The sequence below is a fragment of the Nilaparvata lugens genome, chromosome 5, assembly GCF_014356525.2.
Source record: "Nilaparvata lugens isolate BPH chromosome 5, ASM1435652v1, whole genome shotgun sequence".
Taxonomy (NCBI): Eukaryota; Metazoa; Arthropoda; class Insecta; order Hemiptera; family Delphacidae; genus Nilaparvata; species Nilaparvata lugens.
The window spans coordinates 46,844,110-46,870,497 of NC_052508.1; the positions used below are offsets into that span (position 1 = coordinate 46,844,110).

Below are 26,388 nucleotides of genomic sequence, written 5' to 3' on the forward strand. Positions count from 1 at the left end.
AGTAAATTGCCCATTTGTTAGCTCAAAGGATAATAAGTTGAATTACTTGTTCGTTTCTAGGATTGATCCTAAGGTCGGTATTAATGATATTAAGGATTTTGCCATGGCCCATTGTAAAAGTAATGTAATGTGTGAGGGGGTACCTTCGAAGTTTACACATTACAAATCATTCAAATTGTCAATATCTGAAGAAGACAAGTCTGTTCTCTGGAATCCTGAACTATGGCCGGAGGGTGTGCTAATTTGCGACTACCGTTTTCCAAAGACAAGCAATAAACGTGCGTTTTTTCGGAGAAGTCCAGATCAACGGCTAAACTCTTAGAAGTGAAAACAAATGTCAAGTTAAGTATAGGCTATATTAATGTCCAGTGCCTGCGCACGAAGTTTGATCTTGTTGACCTGTTTGTTTGTTCGTATGCTATTATTATTATGTGCATGAGTGAGCATTGGCTGAAGTCTGAGGAGATACCATTCTACAGCTCCGCCATAGGTGATTTGGTATTGGCTAACTCTTTCTGCTGCATAGTGCATGGTCATGGTGGTGTTCCTATCTTTGACAATAAGGAACTGAATTTCAAAGAGTTAAATCTATAAGCTTTCTGTAGGGAGTTCGTAATTGAAATTACTGACATAGTTCTGACTCACCATAGTACTATTGTTTTGGTTGTGTACCATACTGGAAATGAACTTGAAGAGTTCCTGAGTCGATTGGATGACTGTCTTGCTTATATAGCAAATTTTAACATGCAGATTATTGTGGGTGGTGATTTTAATATTCATTTCAACCACAGTCTACCAGCGCAGTACAGACTTGAAAATTTGCTCTTTTTTCAACCTATATTTTTGCAATAGACTCCCAACTAGAGGTCCAAATTGCATTGACAATGTTGCTACAAATTTAAGCAGTGGTGCTTTTGAAGTCAGTGTGGTAAATCCCCAGGTTGCGGATCATCTTGCCATTGTTGTGAAACTGCTTGTTGGTACTCAGGTCAAGAAAGTAACTGATTGGCACGCTGATTATGAGTTCTGCTACAGAGAAATCAATCTAGGTGTTGTTCATCATATCATTCAGATTTTTAAAAATGAGATTGTGCCCATTTTACATGATGACCAGGTGTCCTAATAATTGATAAATTTTTCTGTTAAATTATCAGTGTTTTTGATTCTATTTTTCCAGTCAATTCAAGAAGTGGCCAGATGAGCTCTCATGCCCAAACCAGGAGAACTAGAAGGAAAAATGTTGGAGACTGGTTCTCACATGAATTGAACGTGTTCAAGTTTGCTGTATCTCTCCTGTACCAGAACTCTGTGTTAACTCAGGACAGGATGGCTAAAGAAGTAGCATTTAGCAGGTATTTAAGGGCATGGAAGCTTCTCAATCAGGAGGTGGACAAAGCAGTTAAGAGGAAAAATGCTGATGCTATACTTGACTCTCAGAACCCATGTAAATCGGCCTAGAAGCTTATTAGCAAGTGCAGAGCTTCTACACAGCCTCAATGTGATTTCAGTCCAGATGTTATGAACAGTCACTATCTGAACTTCGTGGAGGCCATTCTTCAACAGATTCCAGTGACTCAGCCAAATGGTGTTGGAGATGTAGAAGCACAACCCGCTGTTTTATCTGTATGATGGAGGAGAGTCTCGAGGAATGATGTATTGAAAATAGTGACTGCTTTTAAAAATTCACCTTCTCAGGACATCTATGGATTTACTGTGGCATTCTTGAAATCAGTGGTTGATGAGATGGCACCTCATCTTGCCAATGTCTTAAACCGGGCTACTTTCCGAATTGTTTGAAGTTGGGTAAAACAGTACCTATATACAAAAAGGGAGATGAGAAGGACAAGATTAACTTCCAACCAATTACTGTTACCCCCTTACTCGGAAAAATCTCAGAGGTTGCCATGAAGGATCAGCTAATGTACCATCTTGAGAGGAACAGTTTGCTGTCTGATAGACAACATGGCTTTAGAAAGTCCAAGTCCACACAAACCGCCCTGCTGGCCCTGATCAATGAAGTCATTGATGCATTCGAGAGTGGAGATTCTGTGGCAGTGAGACTGTGTGACCTGTCACGTGCTTTTGACTGTGTGTCTCATGAGCTTCTCCTTGGAAAGTTGAGTCAGTATGGTATAACAGACATTGTTGCTGACACTTTCAAGCCCTATCTTTCTGACAGAAGGCAGATAGTGAATGTTCGGGGTGCATCATCTGGCGAGCTGCATGTACGACATGGGGTACCGCAGGGCTCTGTTCTGGGGCCGGTCCTGTTCATCCTGTATATGAACGATTTGAGAGTCGGCGGAAGTGAGCTGTGGACGACACAACCCTTGTTGGGAGAGGATCCTCGCCTGCAGCTGCCACCCTTGAGTTGGAGGAGTCCTTTGCTGCTGCAGAACGTTGTTTTCAGGAGAACAAGCTGTTGCTCAACGTCGGCAAGACACAGGATACCTATCATGTGCACTCTGTGAAACCACTTCAATCATTCATTGAATGAACCGGTGAAGCTTCTGGGATTCAACATCGATCCGAAGTTAACATGGAGTGCTCATGTGTATGCTGTATGCAGAAGATTGTCTCGTGTGATCTACCTGTTGAGAAGACTGAGGTGCTTGCTGATGGAGGAGCATTTGATTATGGCCTATTATTCACTGTTCCATAGCCACATTATCTATGGAATACTGCTGTGGGGACACTCTTCACACTGTGAGAGTATTCTTCTGCTGCAGAAGAAGGCAGTTTGGATATTGTCATCCAGTGGTTATCTGGAACACTGTAGACCACTCTTCACCAGACTCTGGATTCTCACAGTTTTTAGTCAGTTTATCTTTGCTTTCCTGGTTGGTATTAGGAATACCAATCGGACAGTGAATTTGAGGGGGTTGCAGAGTGCCTACTCACTTCGAAATGCTCTCGACGTCAATGTTCCTCGATGTAGGCTAAGTAAGGCTCAAAACTGTTATCCAAATAACGCTATTAAAATGTTTAATATGCTACCTCCATATGTGCGTCATCTGAGTGACAGTGAGTTTAAGAGGAGACTCAAGTCCTGGCTGTGTGCCAGACCATACTACTCCTTGAGTGAACTTTTTCAGGAGTCTATAGTTGACATTTAGCGGCCATCACCGTGTTAAGCCATCTATGCAATTATGTTTTATTTTTTGAAGTGACAGTGTTGTAAAAAACTTTTGTGTGAAATTGTATATTGATAACATGATAACCTACCCAGCTCATCTGGCTGGTTAATGGTCCTACAAATGAAGATTGAAGATATAGGCTACAGTACGTCGACGCGCAATTTAAAAAGGAACATAGACTACCTACCTGTCAAATTTCATGAAAATCTATTACCGCATTTCGCCGTAAATGTGCAACATTATAAACATATTCAAACAAAGAGAAATGCCAAACAGTCGACTTGAATCTTGGACCTCACTTCGCTCAGTCAACTATGCTTCGAGCAACTGGTCAGATGTCAACATTTCTGATGGATAAACTTTTCGGTCAACATCACGGTTGCTGAAATTTCAACAACTCTGCAGTCTTTGTCTGAAGTTCAGTTCAGAGTCTGGAATTGATTACGCATTAGAAGTTTATTTCAATTTCATTAATCTGATATATCAAAAGATCGTTACAGAAATTCACGGATGTTAACAAATTAAATAGAATATAAATACTTGATAAATGAGCACTCTGGTGGCAATAGAAGGAAGCTGGAACGTAAACAGACTTGCAGCTGTTATTTGCTGACGATTGTTCTTTGTTGTGATATGTGATTTAGGAATCTTATCTCTATACAGTCAAAATAACTATTTAGATTTTGATTTGTTAAATTTATTTGTTTCATCTATTAATAGCATTCTTATAAGTTCAACAAGATCTTTTCGAATTGTTTGAAGTTGGGTAAAACAGTACCTATATACAAAAAGGGAGATGAGAAGGACAAGATTAACTTCCAACCAATTACTGTTACCCCCTTACTCGGAAAAATCTTGGAGGTTGCCATGAAGGATCAGCTAATGTACCATCTTGAGAGGAACAGTTTGCTGTCTGATAGACAACATGGCTTTAGAAAGTCCAAGTCCACACAAACCGCCCTGCTGGCCCTGATCAATGAAGTCATTGATGCATTCGAGAGTGGAGATTCTGTGGCAGTGAGACTGTGTGACCTGTCACGTGCTTTTGACTGTGTGTCTCATGAGCTTCTCCTTGGAAAGTTGAGTCAGTATGGTATAACAGACATTGTTGCTGGCACTTTCAAGTCCTATCTTTCTGACAGAAGGCAGATAGTGAATGTTCGGGGTGCATCATCTGGCGAGCTGCATGTACGGCATGGGGTACCGCAGGGCTCTGTCCTGGGGCCGGTCCTGTTCATCCTGCATATGAACGATTTGAGAGTCGGTGGAAGTGAGCTGCGGACGACACAACCCTTGTTGGGAGAGGATCCTCGCCTGCAGCTGCCACCCTTGAGTTGGAGGAGTCCTTTGCTGCTGCAGAACGCTGTTTTCAGGAGAACAAGCTGTTGCTCAACGTCGGCAAGACACAGGATATCATGTGCACTCTGAGAAACCACTTCAATCATTCATTGAATGAACCGGTGAAGCTTCTGAGATTTAACATCAATCCAAAGTTAACATGGAGTGCTCATGTGGATGCTGTATGCAGAAGATTGTCTCGTGTGATCTACCTGTTGAGAAGACTGAGGTGCTTGCTGATGGAGGAGCATTTGATTATGGCCTATTATTCACTGTTCCATAGCCACATTATCTATGGAATACTGCTGTGGGGACACTCTTCACACTGTAAGAGTATTCTTCTGCTGCAGAAGAAGGCAGTTTGGATATTGTCATCCAGTGGTCATCTGGAACACTGTAGACCACTCTTCGCCAGACTCTGGATTCTCACAGTTTTTAGCCAGTTTATCTTTGCTTCCCTGGTTGGTATTAGGAATACCAATCTGACAGTGAATTTGAGGGGGTTGCAGAGTGCCTACTCACTTCGAAATGCTCTCGACGTCAATGTTCCTTGATGTAGGCTAAGTAAGGCTCAAAACTGTTATCCAAATATCGCTATTAAAATGTTTAATATGCTACCTCCATCTGTACGTCATCTGAGTGACAGTGAGTTTAAGAGGAGACTCAAGTCCTGGCTGTGTGCCAGACCATATTACTCCTTGAGTGAATTTTTTCAGGAGTATATAGTTGACATTTAGCGGCCATCACCGTGTTTAGCCATCTATGCCATTATGTTTTATTTTTTGAAGTGACAGTGTTGTCAAAAACTTTTGTGTGAAATTGTATATTGACATGATAACCTACCCAGCTCATCTGGCTGGTTAATGGTCCCTCAAATAAAGATTGAAGATTGAGTGCCGGTTGCACAACAGTCGGTTAAATTTTAACCGTGATTAATTCCACGAGAGCCAATCAGAGAAGCCGTCTTTTCAATAACGCCTTCTTTGATTGGTTCTCGCGAAATTAATCACGGTTAAAATTTAACCGGCTGTTGTGCAACTGGGTCATAGGCTACAGTACGTCGACGCGGAATTTAAAAAGGAACATAGACTACCTACCTGTCAAATTTTATGAAAATTTATCACCGCATTTCGCCGTAAATGCACAACATTATAAACATATTCAAACATAAAGAGAAATGCCAAACAGTCGACTTGAATCTTAGACCTCACTTCGCTCGGTCAACTATGTTTCGAGCAACTGGTCAGCTGTCAACATTTCTGATGGATAAACTTTTCGGTCAACATCACGGTTGCTGAAATTTCGACAACTCTACAGTCTTTGTCTGAAGTTCAGTTCAGAGTCTGGAATTGATTACGCATGAGTAATTTATTTAAATTTTATTAATCTGATAAATCAAAAGATTGTTACAGAAATTCACGGATGTTAACAAATTAAATAGAATAAATAAATACTTGATAAATGAGCACTCTGGTGGCAATAGAAGGAAGCTGGAACGTAAACAGACTTGCAGCTGTTATTTGCTGACGATTATTCATTGTTGTGATATGTGATTTAGGAATCTTATTTCTATACAGTCATAATAACTATTTAGACTTTGATTTGTTAAATTTATTTGTTTTATTTATTAATAGCATTCTTATAAGTTCAACAAGATCTTTTCAACTTTGTAAGGACATCGTAAATAACAACAATGGATAGACACGATTCCGGTTATGAGAGGTACGGTACTGTTCAACTTGAATGTGAGAGATAAAATTAATTTTTTAGGCAGCATTATTACAATAATCTTTGATTTTATTACTGTTGTAATTGTCATTTTTTTAAAATATGATAATAATAATTTACCTCTATACTAAATAAAGATTTACCGTAATAATGCAATGTACCCCAGTAGCATAAATACTAAATAATCCATTCAATATTCAAAAGATTTACAGGCTAGGGCTAGCAGGGCTATAATGCATGTTAAAATTATGGCGTAACTCTAGGTACATTGTCATTATACATATCATTGAATTCTTGGTTGGGGTTGATTTAAGCATATTACCATATGTTATTTTGATTACTAAATCACAAAAATGAAACGGTGGTCACTATTGTTTTCAAATAAACAGAGTTCAAAGCAGCACAATTTTGCATGCATTTAACCTATACCGTGTCACACTAATACTAAGTGGTGGACTACTGACCTTGACCGCAAAAGGGCGGCTGTCAGAAAGCTTCATTACCATTGCAAACGGAGCCGTATTTGGGAGCCATACTACAGGGCACTTACAGAATATAGCCTTGCAATCGAGAAATCAAAAGAAAACTCTTGGAGACAATTTACACAGGAGGTAAACAGTCTCGGTGGAGCAGCAAGACTGCAGCGTGTTTTAGCTTCAAGCCCAATTGGTCTCTTGGGAACTCTGAGGTCACCAGGGGGACAATAAAGGTACCACTGGAATTGATGGAAGTCTCAAACTTCTTCTTGAGACTCACTTTCCAGATTGTATTTTTGAGAGTGACTGATCAGGCATGTCTATCAACAGCGAATTGTGCTCCTGGCCGAGAGCTGATTGTGGAAGCTGGACTTTAGCCAGGCGAATCGTCACACTCTCTAAAGTCAAATGGGCCATATCCAAGTTTGGCCCCTTCAAATCTCCTGGGGTGGATGGCATAATACCAGCTATGCTGCAGCAAGGACCAGAAGCTCTATCAGTCCTCTTGTGTGAACTATTTAGAGCAATTCTGGTTTATGGGTACATCCCTCAAGCCTGGTGCCTCAGTAGAGTGGTCTTCATTCCAAAGAGAGGAAGAGCATACTACTCAACTGCAAAATTATTTCGTCCCATCAATCTCACATCGTTTCTCTTGAAGACGCTGGAGAGACTAGTGGAAAGACTTCTAAGGAAGGGAGTGCTTTCAGGTACTCCCCTCCAAAGGAATCAGCATGCTTATCAGCCTGGCAAGTCCTGTGAAACAGCCATGCATTAGCTTGTGATCAGGGTGGAGGAGAGCCTTGCTGCCAAGGAGATTGCTCTATATGCTTTATGGGCATTGAAGGCGCATTTGACAATGTTACTTACAAGGCCATGGCCCGAGCGGTGCGGGGGCGTGGTCTTGAGCCTGCTATATGTAGGTGGAGTGAGGCCATGCTCTGCGCCAGGCGGATCAGGGCTGATCTTCAAGGTAAATCGATGGTGATCGCACCTGCAAAAGGTTCTCTGCAGGGAGCTTCCACCTCTTCGGTGGAACCTTGTGGTTGATGGTCTTCTTCATGAAATTACCAGTCAAGGTGTCTTTGTCCAGGGCTATGCTGACGACATAGTCCTCATGGTACAGGGAAAATTCACTAACATTGTCGCTGATGTCATGAACGTCACCTGAAAATTGTCAATGACTGGTGTCTTGGAGAGGGACTAAGCATAAATCCCTCCAAAACTGTAGTCATTCCATTAGAAGGAAAAACACCTGGAGTCTCTCTCCAGGTTGAAACTAGGATTAACACAGCTTAAAGTATCAAGTACAGTCGAATACTTAGGACTGACCATTGACTCTAAGCTGACTTGGAACAATCATTTAAACAGGGACAACCATTCCCTGATTGGAACAATCATTTCAACTGCATGAAGCATTATGATGGGCGCTTATGACGTCCAGGATATTTGCAGGCTCCATGTGGGGGATGTGGCCTCACATAGCTGTGTGGCTGGACTGTGGCAGTAATAAGGCGTCAGGTAACTTATGGATCACTAGACTGGTGGACAAAGGTGAAGCAGGTTACAGCCACAGCCAACTCACAAGTCCACAAGGGATGCAAACACAGAATAGTCACTGCAGCTTTCAGCAGCAGCCCATCAGCAACTCTTGATGTTGCTCTTGGCTAACTGCCATTGAACATTTTTACATTCCTTGCCCTATTACCATAGGTAAGGAAAGTATTGCTTTCCAAAAAATTAAGGTAGCTCACCCTAATTTCAAGTTTTCTATACGTTTCAAGGTCCCCCGAGTCCAAAAACATGATTTTTGGGTATTGGTCTGTGTGTGAGTGTGTGTATGTTTGTTAACACGATAACTCCATTTCTAATTAACCGATTGACTTGAATTTTAAACTTAAGGTCCTTATACCATGAGGATCAAATCAAATCAAGTTTTATTCAATGATATCACTTACATGTCAAATTCAATTATACAAATGATATTACAGATCATTGAATACAATACTGTTCGCTTAAGAAAAATCTTGTCAGAATTGAAAAAAAAATTGAAAGAATTGAAACAAGTGACTGTCAAGAGTATTCATCTAAGAATGACAAAAAGCTCATTAATCTCAACCGGAGAATGATCCATCAACCATAGGTGTAATTTAGATTTGAAAGATTTAAGATTATTTGAATTTTCAATCTCGACGGGCAGACTATTACAAAATTTAGGATCCAAGAAAATTAAGCTCTTTCGAAAGAGAGTGCAATATGATCTGGGTGGAATTATTAACCCTTTAGTATTACCTCTTGTATTATAAGCAACATCCGCCCCTCGATTGCCACTTGACCTAAAGAACATGGAAAGAACTTTGAATACATATTAATGACGCAGAGGCAATATAGATGTTTCTCTGAAAAAGGGGGTAAGAGTGAGTACGTCTACTTTCACCACAGATAACTCGAATAAAAGCCTCCTGCAATATAATAATTGGCATAAAATGTGATACATCTAAGAAATTCAATAAAATTCCATTCAAAATGGTGGATAATTACTAAAAAACCATGTTTTTCACGATTTTCTCGAAAACGGCTCTAACGATTTTCTTCAAATTTATACCATGTATACAGGGTGATCCATAGTTATGGTAAAATAATTTAATACGTGATAGTAGAAGTAGAAATAAGAAAAAAGTTCCTATAAACATATATCCATAAACGCTTCATTAGCGAGCTATACAGGGTGAAAGATTTCGCCCGGAATTCAGTACCTCTGGTGGAATACACCGATGCTGAATTGTTTGGGGACTGGTTTTTGAAAAACTTATGAACGATTCATATGGAAAAGTATCTGAAAAATTGGATAAAACTAGTCTGGAAGCTTTAGTGTGAGTAGTTTTTGAGAAAAAAGTTGAAATATGCAAAAAATTCAAGTAGAAAAACACAGACTTCTACGTTTGATGCCCAATAACTTTCTTCCATGACCATTAAAGAAATAATTTTTCGCAATAAAAATTTTAGAGAATTTAATTCTGAAAAGAATGATGTAAGCTGTGTAAACTTAATTTGAATGAAAGTTGGATAAAATGTATTCTTATGTAGTACATTACGCCACAAAAATTTGCTGTTTTATGAGGAGAGAACTAATAACTCATAAGTTGTAGCTGATTGCAAATAAAATATTCGGTTTTTTATGAAAAGTTTTTTTTATATGAAAGTAGCATATCTTAATGACATTAAACTTATACCAAAAGACTAGTAGATTATGCCATTAAGCCTGGGAGGAAGCTCGAACAGAAGTAGATGATCTCCTATGATTCCTGTCCAGATGTTTACTGAAAACTGATATTGTGGAAGAATAGGATTGATGGCATGAGGATTCTCAGCTGCCCAAATATGTTAGTTGTGGACGTTAACGATAGCTGTTCTTGTGAAGTGTGCCCCGTCGGTAAATAAAACGGTTGTTAAAAAGTTTGGGTGAACAAGTTTTACTAAAAACCATCGGTGAATACCAGCACGGGGAATACAGTCTCGTGGGAATAGAGTATGAACTTTCTGAAGGTGGTATGGATGTAATTGTTGCTCTTCTAGTATCCTCCAAATAATAGATTGATTGATATTAAACTGCACTGACAATTCTCTCGTGTTCTTCTCGGGATGTTCATAAATTTCATTAAGAACTTGTTCTTCTAACTCAACAGTCTTAGTAGAACGGGGTCTGCCTGCATAAATGTGCTCTTTGGATATCACAGAATCTGTTTCAGACAGACGTTGATGAATAGTGGCAAAAAACCTTGATCTTGGACATACTCGGTTAGGAAAGTTCTCTTGATACAAATGTCTTGCTTCAGTACTATTACAGTAGTGTCCCATTCCATACATTAAATGCATGTCAGCTAATTCGGAGTATGAATAATGTCTAAAATTCCTGCCATTTTTTAGAAAGTTAACACTTAACACAAAAGCAAAGTGAAATGGTTACAAATAACTGGTTAATAGGTTAAACAAAAAACACAGCGCGGCTACAGTAGGCCTAACTTACAGTTTGTTTTTTTGTTCATCAGTGATCTAAAATATTTCTGAAAATAATTTTCAGCTGATAAATTCTTTTAAATATTTTTTTATTTAAAACAAAATAAAATATGTTTTGGAACAGCTGTTCTTAAAATCAATGTTCTATTTGCAATCAGCTACAACCTATGAGTTATTAGTTCTCTCCTCATAAAACAGCAAATTTTGTGGTGTAATGTACTATATAAGAATATATTTTATCCAACTTTTATTCAAATTTAGTTTACACAGCTTACATCATTTTTTTCAGAATTGAATTCTCTACAATTTTTATCGCAAAAAATTGTTCGTTTACTGGTCATTAAAGAAAGTTATTGGGCATCAAACGTGGAAGTATGTGTTTTTCTACTTGAATTTTTTGCATATTTCAACTTTTTTCTCAAAAACTACTCACACTACAGCTTCCAGACTAGTTTTATTAAATTTTTCAGATATTTTTCCACATGAATCCAGCATAAGTTTTTCAAAAACTAGTCCCCAAACAATTCAGCATCGGTGTATTTCACCAGAGGAACTGAATTCCGGGCGAAATCTTTCACCCTGTATAGCTCGCTAATGAAGCGTTTATGGATATATGTTTATAGGTACTTTTTTCTTATTTTTACCTCTACTATCACGTATTAAATTATTTTACCATAATTATGAATCACTCTGTATATATGTATATGTAATATGTTTATACCATGTATATATAATTTATATCATGGATAGCCATTCATAAGCCCTATCAACTGACATGAGTCTTATTACTGGGAAAATTGCAGGAGTTCCGTAATATTCTTAAGAAAAATGGCGGATAATTACTAAAACCATGCTTTTTACAATTTTCTCAAAAATAACTTGACTGATTTTTTTCAAATTCATATCTTCTATTGTTACTTATCAGCTCTATCAACTGGCATGAGTCTCCTTCCTGAGAAACTAATGGGGGGTCCATCCTAGAGAAATGGACTTTGTAACCTCCTTCTCGTGCATGAGGTAGGTAGGTAGAGCAGTATATAAAAAGAACACATGGTCGAGATATTTCATCTGTAGAACAGCTGTTTTGACGACTTTAGAAAAAAATCATCGAATTTCACAATTTACACAAAGGAAAAAAAACTCTGAAAACAATTATATATATATACACATATACAGTAGTCTGATCGTAGTTTCAAATATGTTACCGCCAATCGTCATTATGTTATTCCCCTAAATTATTCTCGTTTGAGGATGAGGCTTACAGTTCAATCAGCAAGGAAAGTTGTGTGAGTGTACCACACCAGATTTTTATTATGGCAGAAGCACGGAAATCAGCCTATCGACTGAAAGTTGCAGGCAAATGGAGAGAAGGCCTGTCCGGAACAGGCCACTGCACAATCACCAAAGCTGTTGCTCACAGCCCTGTGCTTGAAATGATGTCAGATGTCATGAGTTGGTTTTCACTAAACCTTTCTCTGTTAAATTCTGCTCTAGAGAGGTGTGGAAGTCTGAGGAAGGGCCCTATCTCAAAAGAGGCAGCCTTGTCTGGTACACGGACGGTTCTCTTATTGAAGGGAAATCTGGCTACGGGGTGTACAGTGATTCACCCAGAACACAAGTTTATGCAAGTCTGGGACAACACTGTACCATCTTTCTAGCAGAGACTTGGGGCATCATGGCTTGTGCCGACATAGGCATTGCCAGACGCTATTGCAACAAGCATATAGTAATCCTGTCAGATTGTCAGGAAGCCCTCAAGGCTCTTGACTCCAATAAAATCAAATCTAAATTGGTGTGGGAGTGCCACAAAACACTCAGCAGGCTTGTAACACGCAACTCTGTGCATCTTGGTTGGGTACCCGGCCATGTAGGCATAGGAGGTAACGAGCGTGCAGATGAGCTTGCTAAGCGGGGTTCCAGTATGCCATTCTTTGGTCCAGAGCCAAGCTGTGGCATAAGCAAAACAACTGCCTTCCATATACAATAAGTAAATGGTCCAGGGACTTACATCACCAGCAATGGCAGGGTCACCCTGGTCAAGCACTTGGCAAAGGCTGCTGGCAGACGCAAGCCCTCGCTTCACCAGCTGGCTGGTAAGTCTGGGTAGAGGTCAGGTCAAGCAGTTGATTGCCCTGATAACTGGACATGGCCACTTCAGGAAACATCTCCACACAATTGGACTCATAAATTAAAGTCAGATGTGTAGGCTTTGTAATCAGTCTGAAGAGACTGCTAAGTATATCATACTGGATTGTGAGAGACTTGGGGCTAGAAGAAGGGCTCTGTTTGGCTGCAAGCAACCAGGTGTGGAATGGGATGTTGGTATAGGGAAAAAACTGGACCTTGTTAAGGACACAGGAATTGATTTGCCTAACTAACATACTTGGAACACACAATAAGCTTCATTTGACGTGTGAGGTTCTTTGAACCTTTGGATCTTTGAATCCGTCCCTTCAAAAACATAAACATATTAGATCTGGACTTTAGCCAAAATTATCCTAATATTGCCTTATTGTTTTCTCAAGAGTGCCTTCTAAAATCTTAACAATAATAAAATTATGGATGCAATCAATTCCGCTAATATTATTCACTAGCAGATAACCCGTGCTTTGCACTGGATAAAATTTGATATTGTAAAATGTAATCTTATGTCCAGGAAACATAAGAAAATGAATGACTATTTATTTTTTTGTTCAAAATCACGTGAATAATATTTATAAGAACTTTTTGAGTTTAATATGTTTGGACCTTTGAATCTTGAACCGCACCCCCTACTAACTAAACTACGGAGTCAATTGGAGTAAGGCCTGTTTGGTTGGGATTTTATAGTTACGTTTCCTACGTAAATTAAGGGCAGGTTTTCGAGCTAGGGATTTATCCAAGTTATAGACATTAAACAGCTGGAGTCAGAAAATTTGCTTTCCGGAACGGGGCGTAGTCGCAGTCCACGTTTAAATTAAATTTCGAAAAACTAGAAAATTGTACACAACATAAAATAAGGAGAAAATAGTGTAAAGTTTCAGCTATTTTGAATTATTTAGGAATGTTTAATTTTGTCGAGGAAAAACGTTTCTAATAATTAGCTAGAATAATTATTATAGAAATGAGAAAATAAATCTTATCATAAAAACTGCGACTACGCCCCGTTTCGGAAAGGCAATTTTCTGACTCCAGCAGTTTGAAGTTTAGAGCTAGCTAAATCCCGAGCTCGGAAACCGGCCATACGAATCTATATGCAAAATGTCAAATTACTCAGTTGCATAGTTCAGACGTGATGATGCTTCACTCGTGTTTTCTCCATTCCGTACATGTGTAAGATGATTCTTTCCTTTACTATTATTATAGATTATAATTGCGAGACACAACTTGACCAGTTATTAATAAACCTATAATTAATTTATTTTGGTAGAAATATGCCGATGAATGGGAGACGAGGTCCACCTATGCAGATACAGAGGCAGAGGGGAGAACCACAAGCTGCTCACTCACCTCAGCATGAAGAGCTCATCAAATATATATGTGATTGTAAGTTCGATTATTCTCTTATTATTATAGGTACCGGTGTTTAATAATATGGAAGTAAATTACATCTTGTTCGGTTTAAACGGACAACGATCAGCTTTTTTAACCCCGAATAATAGTAGTTTATACAACAGTTTATAAGGGTCTTTAACGCATGAGTTTATTTTATTTTATCTATTTATTTACAATGCAAATGACACTAATGTAATAACATTGAAAGATGAAATAATAAGGTAGTCCTTGTGCTATTTTTCTTCCAAATTTATAGGTGACAAAGTCCAAGATAAGGTTAGAATTTCACGTCGATGTAAAGTTGAGATACAAGTGTCACGACTGCTTTAAATACCATTTAAAACTGTTCTATACACTATTTTATCTACGACCATTCAAGTAAGGTTAGAAATCAACTAACTAGCCTATATGGTAAAAAGATTGAAATAACAATGGCTAAAAAGCTATTCAGAGAGAGTGAACAGTAAACTTGAAGTACTGAAAACAAAACAAACTGAAAACTTGACTAATTGGAAACTTGACAATCTGAAAACATGACGTAAGCTACTCAAATCTTGATAAACTGAGAATTTGATGAACTGGAAACTCGAAGAACTTAAATCTTGACTAAATGAAAACTTCACAAACTTTATGAACTGAAATCTCGACAAACTGAAAACTTGCTTGACTAAAAACCTGACAAATGTAAAACTTGATGGAATGAAAACTTGACATACTGAAAACGAATTGAAAGTGAAAAATTGCCAAACTGAAACCTGCTGCCAGTATCAGAAAACGTGTTTTAATGTTAACCATCGAAAAAGTCTTCATTATAGTACAGTTTTGAAAATGCATTGCGAAAAGACCCCTCTTTTGAGATTGATTGTGTTGTAATGTTTACATTGTAACATGGTCGTGAAGATGAAACACATTATAATAAATGCTACCATACCTTTAGGTAATCGTAGACTAGATAAACGGTAAATGTAGATGGTACATATAGTTCTGAAGGTGCAATTTATTGGCATCGACTCTGATGACGGATGAAACCACGCAGGTAAGAGTCGTCGCGGCTGGAGCACATGACCTACCGTTTAAATTCATTACAATTAATTATTCATATGTCCAGGAAACAAAAAAAATATATATACCAATTAGGCTATTCATTATTTTGTCAAAATTAAGTGGATAATCTTCACCAGAGTTGCAAATTCTCAGCAAAGGAAAAAAGTTTGACTGATCTCGAACTCGCAACCTTTGAGTCATGAGGAGTCGCTCGCGCTACCAATTACAAGCTACGGAATTACAAACACTTGGAGAAAACTCTGTTTAGTTGGGCTTTTTAGTTAAGTAAACTTTGAATGACAATTTGAATAAATGATTTTTGATTATCAAATTAAAATTTATTGATTAATAGCTATGAAAATAAGCCTAACTTATATCCATCCTCAAGTATTCAGAATCTTCATGTAAAATTGCAAGTTAATCAGTTTATAGGTGATAATGCGTCATTCGTGTATCTTCAATCCATTACATTTCTAAGCTACTTTCCTGTAGCTTCAAAACTTTGGTCCGCCATCTTGGATCCCCCATATAGAATTAAACTTCAGTTTTTTAAATGGGAAGTTTGTAATGATTCAAAAACAGATTAATTTCAAAGAGAAAATGAATGGTGGGAACCGCACATCAATATCTCAAACCATTTTGAAGTTATTCACCAGATAAAAGATACCATACCAAATAAATCATACAGGAAGGAAATAAATAGTGCAGTAGCATATACTTATTTATTTTTTGTAAAGCTTTTTTGTATTTTGTTTTGTGGCAAATAAAATTATTCATTCATTTATTAAAAAAATGAGTAACTTACATTAAAAATACAAGAGATCAAATTTTGTTGTTAAAGTGAATAGAAGTTACTATTATTGTTTACTAAAAAAGTGAAATTAGATAGTTTCGATTTTTTAAATTTTCAATGTACTCATTTATTTCATTTATGTAAGACTAGCAGATAACCTGTGCTCCGCAAGGGTCCAATTATAAATTGACAAACTGAAAACTTGACCTACTAAAATCTTAGAGAATTTAAAATAGACCTATAACCATCCTCAGTGAATTCCGAATCTTTATGCAAAATTTCAATTTAATCAGTCCAGTAGTTCAGACGTGATGATGCGTCATTCGTGAATTCCCTATCCCGTATGTGTATAAGCCAGATTTGTCCTTTATTATAGTAAAGATTTATTGCTATTTTTACATATGAATATCTATAAAACTGTTTGAGATATCGATGTGCGGCTTCTGCCATTCATGTTCTCTTGAATTTCTGTTTCGAAATGAATTTGGATTCATATGACATATCCAGGATGGCTTGCGAAAATTGTGAAGCGACAGAAAAGTATCAATTTTTAAATTCGAATAGGATTTCCTATGAAACAGTTTATAATTACAAGTTGCGGATTTCAAAAGATCAACACAACAGTTCATGAGCGAGTTCTCCAACATAGGGGTCACTAGTTATCATCTTCTCAATGATTGCAGAAGAAAATTGAGAGGCTTCTCGAATTAGTAGTAGCCTGCAAGACCTCCCATAACCTAGCTCACGTATGCATTGTAATGTTACAGTTTGCTATCAGGCAATCTGATCATGCATCTGTACAGCATCATGACAAACTGTTGAAGTTATTCACAATGGACGTAAAGAATGGCATTAAAACGCTCTAGTCAGGCTTGAATGGGCGCATATAGCTGGATAGGCTGGCTATTAGCTGCGATAGTGGAATTAAAACATCTTCCAACTCGGAATTATATGCGGAGCAGAGGGATAGAGAACCAGTTCAGCCAATTAGAGAGATTAATAGAGTCATAGAAACAAGCAGCGTTGCCAAGTTGACAAAACAGGTTCAGTCGATGGAAAGCTTTCCGTGAAGAAACTAGGTATGCGTATCATGAGATGTTGAACTTTCACTATAGACTGCAGTAAAGGGTGTCATTCATATTGCCTGGTATTTCAAATGTGAAGGAATTTCAACTTTTCGTTATTTGTGCTTATTATCTAAAACTATCAAACAATTTTTAAAAATATAATATTGCTATTAAAATGCCTAAACCTAACCTCCCTTACCTTCACCTTTACATTAAAAGCATGATTAAACAGAACCCATTAGGTTATGTTCATCTAAATGTATATGCAAGACAATTTTAAATCTGGCTGAGGAATTCCCTACAGTACGATGTCCGCTCTAGCATGGCAACATCAAGACCGCTGTTTCCCCACTTTTCTCTGCACCGCATATGCCTCCGAGTTGTTTCAGATGTTTTAATCCCACTCACTATATATCCACTTTAAACTGTTAACGATAAAGTTAGACTTCAACTTTCAACATTAATTTGAATATTTAAACTTTAAGCATTGGTAGAATGAGAACTATTGATGAGGTTTGATTTTAATGATAAGGAAACCTGAGAGTTAGAAGTGAATGTCACGATAGTTGATAATATCCTGCGTTTCTTCTCTATCTACAATTTATTGAGTCTCTTTTTTGTATCATAACTCATGTATAAAATTTAACCCATTTTTATTTTCATTATTATTTGCAAGATGATATAGTGTAATGTATAACTCATGTATGAAATTTAACCCATTTTTATTTTCATTATTATTTGCAAGATGATATAGTGTAATGTATAACTCATGTATGAAATTTAACCCATTTTTATTCTCATTATTATTTGCAAGATGATAGTGTAATGTACAACTCATGTATAAAATTTAAACCATTTTAATTTTCATTATTTGTAAGAGGATTGTCTAATTTATCTTTCTGATTGCATGTGAATACGGAATTCAGTAGCATATTGTATTTGAACAGATAAGAATCTTACCTTCAACATGAATTATTATTCTGTGTTTGTTGAATTAACTGATTTCTTTTTTATAGCTTGGAACAAAGTGTGTAGAGAAATGCAGCAGACCGGTCCTGGTAAGTACACATCTTTTTCCAGTTCCACTCAACTAATGTGACTGTTCATCAATATTGATAGTATTCAACGATTGTAGTTTACATTAGATTGTACTTGACTCATCAGTAATTTATCCTGACATTATATTATACAGTCACATTTAAGACAGCTAATAAACATTTGCATTTTTAGTTGTCTTTGTCTGTAAAAATACAGACAACTAGATGATAAGATTCAAAATGATAAGATTGATAAGATTCAAATAAACATTTACATTCACAATTCAAACAATTCAGGGTCCTGCCAAACCCGTACGTTTTTCGGTGGGTGTTCAGTTACAGAAATGCTAGCTACAGATTTTACAAAATAATATGGCACTACAAAGATTCCAAGGTACCTAGAATAAAAGGTACTGGCCACGCGCATCTCGATCTTTTCATGATCAGAGTCAGATGATCGGTGTGACGTCATTGGTGCTCTAAATATCTATTCTTCCTATATTTTCAATGTTAAAATGAGCAACTTTGTAAGTCTTTTTCTCAAAAAGTAAATAACTTTCAAGTCCCATCGACATCTCCTACGATTCATACAATATTTATCTTCAATTTTTATAGATATATAATAATTTTGTACGGCTGGATCTTTCAGAATAATCGATTTTGTAAGAGCCTGCACATCGAATACCTTTGCTCTCTTATTGAAAATTTACATGCTTTCCCTGGCTCTTTTGTAATTCAATTACTCAATGCTAATGAATTTAATAAATCGATCATTAGCATACCATGCTAAGGAATTATAATGAATTCCTTATGAATAAGGAATAAAAAACGTGAAAACATTGATTGTCCTACAATATTATTTCTCTCACAATCCTTTATCTTGTCTGTGTACTTTTGTTTACTGTGATTTTGTTTGCTATAAACAATCAATTGGATTGATCAGCAATTGAATTTTCGATAAAGAACTTTGGATTCGAAATTTATTTCTACTCAGTGACCAAGGCACAATCTAGAAGCATAATTTTCATCACATATACATCACTCACACTCTATGTGGTAGAAAGCCCCAATATGGAACAAAAGAGAGTATGAGGTGATAATATAACACTCACATCATAAATGCATTATAAACTGAATAAATTGCAATTTGAAAAAATATCTTAAAATATGCCTTACTATTATCTCTCCGGTTATAGGAAAACAATGTGGAGATTGAAAAGAATTGGAATTCACCACACATTATCCTGTTTTAAGTGTATGAGAGTTTAATTTCTAGAACAGAAATGCCCTCCGAGTTGGTTGAAGAGATTGTCATTCCTTCGTAGTCTTTCAAACAGGCATTCAACTGATCACTTGTCTTATAGAATTTTTAAGTTTATTAGAAGGAATATACTGTTGGATACTTATAGTATAAATTCATATTCATACGATTACTTTTCAATGTATGATTCATTTTCATTAAATACATTATTATTGGATCATGAAGAGTCGATTTTCCCTTTTACAATGAGAGAACAAGTATCAATTGAGAATTTTCCTGAAAAAAGAGATCCTCCTAAGGGATTAGGCAAGATGTTCTATTGATTCTACATATTATAGAGTGAGTCATATATGTATGGGAACCCTTCAATAAATTTGAGACTGTTGTAGATATAATACTGTAACTTTCAGGATAAGTAATGGTCAAATACTCTAGGAGGTGACTTAGGGGTTGTAACTCGAACATTTTAAATGTAAACACCCATTGTGTGGTACATCATTTTGAAGGCCTTTTTAAAACAAGAAAGATATCTTTTGTTCCATATTGGGGCTTTCTACCACATAGAGTGTGAGTGATGTATATGTGATGAAAATTATGCTTCTAGATTGTGCCTTGATAACTGAGTAAAAATAAATTTTGAATCCAAAGTTCTTTATCAAAAATCCAATTGAAATTTAATTGCTGATCAATCCAATTGATTTTTTATAGCAAACAAAATCATCAAATATCATAAGGAAGGAAAGTGGTGCGCTTACCATCTTCATCCATTGATCATCCACATTCTCCTTCCAAATCACTGATGGAATGCCCTGCACTAACAACCTTTATTCTCTGCAACCGCTTCTGATTTTACTTTTATCAAATTAATAATAGCTTTTCTTTATATGTCTTCTGCATTGAGATTGGTATTAGAATCGATTTTGAAAGGATAGATATATTGGTTGAGTTTGCAGAAGAATATCACAATGAACAAAGGAAACAACTCGAATGTGTAACGAGAAAGTTCAAGATAACTATTAAAGTATTCAAGTCAAGCCTAATATTATCATGATGATAAAACAGTGATTGAAAAAATATAGACATATATTATCAGATTATCATTCAAAGTATTACTAGGAGAAATAGGCTACATTCAGTACCTTTTTTCAACTTTATAATTGTTGGGATATTAAAAACTTTGAATAAAAAACCTCCAGTAGAAAACCTTTGAAGTCATTCATCTTTTCAAATGTTGCCAAATTAAATCTATTCATTCATTCTACGAGTATCCCTTCTCGTAGTATCAAATGACAGCTCTCCATCTCCAAACCGGTACGCCCTTACATTATCGAGCATTCTGGAAGATCTAGGAGTTGAAAAGTGATGAATTTCTAAAAAAAAATTGAAGATGAATATTGTTTAAATCGTAGGAGGCTTGAAAGTTATGTACTTTTTTAGAAAAATACTTACAAAGTTGCTCGAAAAAAATAAAGATAAATATTGTATATGAGCGTAACACACAACTATCACCTGGTTAAAGTAAGTGGATATGTGTATATCATTTTCCCACTTTGTTCATCATTGAGCACTCTTGAAGGATTAAAGATGTTCTTTCGGCATGATGTTCTACTGATTCTATAGAATATACAGTAGGCTACACAGACAAGATATCAAGGATTTTGAGAGAAATAATATTATACTTTTGTTAATGTTTCCACGTTTTTAATTCCTCATTCAATGATCCATTTATCAAACTCATTAGCATTGAGAAATTAAATTACAAAAGAGCCAGGGAAAGCATGTTAATTTTCAATAAGAGAGCAACAGGTATAAGATGTGCAGGCTCCTACAAAATCGATCATTCTGAAAGATCCAGCCGTCCAAAAGTATTGAATTTCTAAATAAATTGAAGATAAATATTGTATAAATCGTTGAGAATGTCGATGGGACTTGAAAGTTATGTACTTTTTGAGAAAAAGACTTACAAAGTTGCTGAATTTAACATTGGAAAGATAGGAAGAATAGACTTTTAGAGCACCAATGACGTCACACCGACCAGCTGGTTTGGATTTGTTACTGCGCATCTTCTCGTGGCCACTACCTTGTATTCTAGGTAAATTGAAAGATTCAAGTATAAGATAAAAGTAAACAACTATAAAGTATAAAAAGAAAATACGAAATTACAAATCAAACTTTGCAAAATAATTAATAAAAAAGGGAAAAACAAAATCAATTAGAAAAGAAATTAAATAAAGGGTATGCCAAGAAATTGAAATATAAAGATTTGTTAAATTTATATACAATCCAATTCATATAAATTTATTCATTGCTTTTTCAAGCGCTTGGAATAAATGTTCTTTTATAGCCTATTCTAATCATGAATGAAAATCAGCTTTTTGTCGTTGTTCGTTTCGTCAACTAGATATATTTTTTGTTAATGAGAATATTGACAGTCAATTGGATATTATTCCTTTGAAAAATCTTTCAACATTTTTAATTGACTTTCATGTATTTTATTGTTTGCTTGGTTACTCAATTGATTTTTTCAATTCATTTTTTAATCGTATATTTCATGTTTGATGGTTCTAAGTAACTTATGTTCTCAACTCATTATTTTTTCACTAGGTGCTCCGCAAGTAGGGTACTACCACGGACCAACTTGCCAACCCAAAGGTAATTTTTGTGAACCTATTACTGTATCTCGAAAACTGAATTATTCTAATAATTTTTTTAAATTAAAATTCTTCCAATACTCGGTACACTATCTTTTTTTTATATTTCCTACAATCTAAAGCCGCGTTAACACCTGAGTTGTCAACTGAATTTTTTATAAATTACGACAATTGGTTGTCAATATAGTAAAAAATCACAGCAATACTACAAGCAGTTACAGAAATCCTTGTTTTCAATTATTTCAGTGGGAAACACTGAGAGATTTTTCAATAAAATGTTCCTTCTCTACACGCAGACTACGATCTCTGGGCAAGAATTGACAACTTTTGTTGCTCTACTAAATTATTGAGAGATATACATTTTGTGGCAGTGGAATGAAGCAGCAGGCAATTTTTTAATGCGGTGAGATGACTGAGATGTAGCCACCGTCCAAGTGTCAAGAAATGTTGACACATCTTTACTACTAACGTGTGCACAACTGTAATTACAAAAAAGCCAGAACGAAAAACGCCTTGTGTGCTTCTAGCATTATTACTGTATATAACATTTTTCAGGTTCACCAGTTGATTTATCCGTTTTTCGATTATAACGATTCTAAAAATGAATTTTTAATATACTCATCTATGGCTCTTGAAGAATTCGGAATCTCTTATACTTGATAGTGTTTTAATTAGCACTTTCCTATATTTAATACTAGGTAGGCTTTCTTTTTATTTCATTATTTTTGTTCCAGAATTAGTGTCGAACATTTTAGGGTATTGTTCCTGGATGATAGGAGACTACAAATGTCGTATTTGAAGTGTCCAGAACTCAGCGGTTATCCTTATAGCTGCCATTTTGTTTTTTTCACTTAAGAATTTTTATCTCAAGAACGAAATGTTTTATTGATCTGAAATTTGGCATGAATATTTATGCTATAAAGACTCGACTTTAAAAATTAAAATAAAAAATTTCTATGTATATTTTCAAAATGGCGGCCATTTAAAATTGTTGATGGCAAATTCCACGAAAAACGTTTACAGGAAATTTACAAGAGACAAAAAGTTATCAAATTTTATCAAGATTTATTATTCTTTGGCCAATCTTAATAAATGAGGTATCCTTGGAAACTTGCTAAATTTTTGTCTCCTGTGAACGGTTTTTGTGAAGTTCACCATAAAAAATTTAAATGGCCACCATTTTGAAAATTTACATCGAAAATTTTGTATCTTATTTTTTAAAGTTGAGTCTTCATATCATTAATATTCATTCCAAATTTCAGATCAATAAAACATTTCATTCTTGAGATAAAAATTCGTTAGTGAAAAAAACAAAATGGCAGCTATAAGGATAACCTATCACCCAGGAACAATACCCTAAAATGTTCAACATTACTTCTGAAACACTGTATACTAAGCTTATTTTTCACGTTAGAAGAGTTGTGAATTGCTTGTTTCTTTTTCCATCAGCATTCCAGCATTCCTTTTCCTCGCATTCTGCAATAATCTCCTACATTCTGCAAAACTCTCTTCGATTCTCCAGCTGTTTAATTTTTTTTTAGTAATTTTTTTATTCAGTTGCTTGTAAGATCACAGCATTCGAAATATCGTTTTTACTTTCCTTGCCCTATTACCGTAGGTAAGGAAAGTATTGCTTTCCGAAAAAAATTATGGTACCCCAATTTCTAAATTTCTATATGTTTCAAGGTCCCCTGAGTCCAAAAAGTGGTTTTTGGGTATTGGTCTGTATGAATGTGTGTGTGTATAGGTGCGTACAGACTTTCGCTCTGCTCCGCAACCGAACGTCACTCCAGCAGAGCGATTGATGATCGACCGGGGAGCAAGAGTGGTTCGACCGGGGAACGCGAGAAGATCTTAAGCTGCGTACACATATACGCGCCTCCAACCCGCACCGAGCACGCTCCGCCCTCGTACCGCCCTCGTTCCTCCATCGCACGGCAGTCGCTCCGCCTCCGCTCTGCAGTCGCACCCATCTTGAACGTTATGGAAGATGTTAGCTTTTCTCGCGTTCCCCGGTCGAACCACTGTTGCTCCCCGGTCGATCATCAATCGCTCTGCTGGAGTGACGTTCGGTTGCGAAGCAGAGCGAAAGTCTGTACGCACCTTAACATCTTCCGTAACGTTCATGATGGGTGCGTGGGCGGAGCGACTGTGGTTCGATGGTGGTACGAGGGCGGTACGAGGGAGGAGCGTGCTCGGTGCGGGTTGGAAGCGCGAATATGTGTACGCAGCTTATGAGTGTATGTGCGTCTGTGTACACGATATCTCATCTCCGAATTAACGGAATTACTTGAAATTTGAAACTTAAGGTCCTTACACTATAAGGATCCGACACGAACAATTTCGATCAAATGCAATTCAAGATGGCGGCTAAAATGGCGAAAATGTTGTGAAAAACAGGGTTTTTCGCGATTTTCTCGAAAACGGCTCCAACGATTTTGATCAAATTCATACCTAAAAAAGTCATTGATAAGCTCTATCAACTGCCACAAGTACCTTTAAAAATTTCAGGAGTACCGCCCCATCTATGCAAAGTTTGATTTTAGATTCCCAATTATCAATCAGGCTTCAGATACAATTTAAACAAAAAAAAATCAAGTGGAGAAGATTGAGCATAATAATCTCTACAATTAATGTTTTGTAACATTTTCACCTAAAATTGAAAATAACCGAAATTCGAGAAAATAAGATTATTCAATTGCAAACTGTTGGCAACTGTTGATTCTATTAAATCATTCACTATGAAGAGATAGCAGACTTCGTGTGTCTGCAGCGCTATTGTCACCAGCTGGCTCAGATCTTAGAATAGTAGACTTGAGATGCGTGTGAACACTAACGTCAGTTGATCAATTTTCATAACGGCAAGGAAAGTTGTGTGAGTGAGCCACACCAGATCTTTGATATTCTTTCTACTTTTGTACTTGTAAAGTCATAATAGGCCTATATCTTGAATTATCGTTTTCCTCTTTCTCGGTTCTGTGTTCCATTCGACTCATTAAATAAGTAAAGGTTTCCCCATAATACAAGCACAGGATATATAGTATAGTATATACTAGTGTATATAGTTTTAGTTTCTTTGTTCAATAAATGATGTTTATGTTCCAGGTTTCAAGCCCTTTGACTTGGAAGCATGGTGGGGAAAACGAGTGGTTCAAAACATAACCCAAAACTCATGAACTTGCAATCGAAACCTATCAAACTTTGATATGACACCAAATTCTGCTATACTTAGCAGTAAATTAGATTAAGTTTTTCTATTTTTCCGTATTATTTTAAAGTATTAAGACTTTTGTATACCTACTAGTACGCAAATGTGAATTGAATTTTAGGTTTTTCTACTCGCCAACCAAGTGTTTCATAAATTACTGTCAAAAGGAAATACAGTCCATACCAGGTCTACAAAACTAGATAGGTATCTCTTGCAAACTAATCTGTCTGCAGCAAACTAATTTACATTAATCTTGGGAATTAGAAAAGATTGTTTTAGATTATTTTGGAGCTAGTAAGCATATCATAAAAAGAGAATAGTGAGTTGGTACTTCATGTTTGATCAGAATTTTTTTCAATTTTCCTTGCAGGGACCAACATAGAGATTGTTCAAGTACAAATCATATTTCATTTTATTGTTGTAGACTTTCACTCCTTTTATTTGGTTCAAACACTTATTCCTTTTCAAGTTTAAAATACACCATTAAATGTTTCAAATTTTGAAAATTTAATGTGTAGAATACTCTGTATTTCGAGTAGATTTATTAAAAGAATACATATTTCTAACTTTTGAAATAAATCAAAACTATTATGTATTATCTTATTCCAATACATGAAATCGAATGAGGTATAGATCATAAGCACTATACCTCACCTATACGTTCAGTATTTAAAAAAAATTATATCTCTTCCTTAGTTGCTGATCGATTTTTTCTTTTAATTTTTTGACAATATATAAGAATTTTTGCGATTTCAATATTATTGCAACACTATCTGCCTCATTAAACATAATGCTACTCCTGATATATTATTATCTCCCAGTAATAACTATAGGCTAGTCCGTTCTGGGAGCCGAGATGTAAACAAACATAGCGTGTGAGAGGGGATCTTGGAGGAACAAGACCAATTCACAGTAGCCACCTAACATCTTTCTGTCAGAGACTGTACTGAATAATCACAATACCTGACTAAGTTTTCATGAACGCAATGTCAATGTTACATTCTATACTCACTGTGTCAACTGGAATTTTAGGAGTCAATCAACAATAATAATTATTGAGTCATCTGTATTTTATACGCACACAAGTGCAAGCGCTATGT

At 36.2% G+C, this 26,388-nt stretch overlaps 1 protein-coding gene across 1 annotated transcript; it reads left to right on the plus strand.

The window, feature by feature from the left end:
- The first annotated feature begins 5,952 nt into the window (after positions 1 to 5,952).
- On the plus strand, positions 5,953 to 26,120 carry LOC111053680 (MAPK regulated corepressor interacting protein 2). The gene is made up of 5 exons (XM_022340595.2): positions 5,953 to 6,197; positions 14,103 to 14,218; positions 18,148 to 18,189; positions 22,034 to 22,081; positions 25,186 to 26,120. Exons 1-5 carry the CDS (start codon positions 6,169 to 6,171, stop codon positions 25,254 to 25,256), a joined length of 306 nt encoding a protein of 101 aa, XP_022196287.1. The 5' UTR covers positions 5,953 to 6,168; the 3' UTR covers positions 25,257 to 26,120.
- Positions 26,121 to 26,388: the final 268 nt, after the last annotated feature.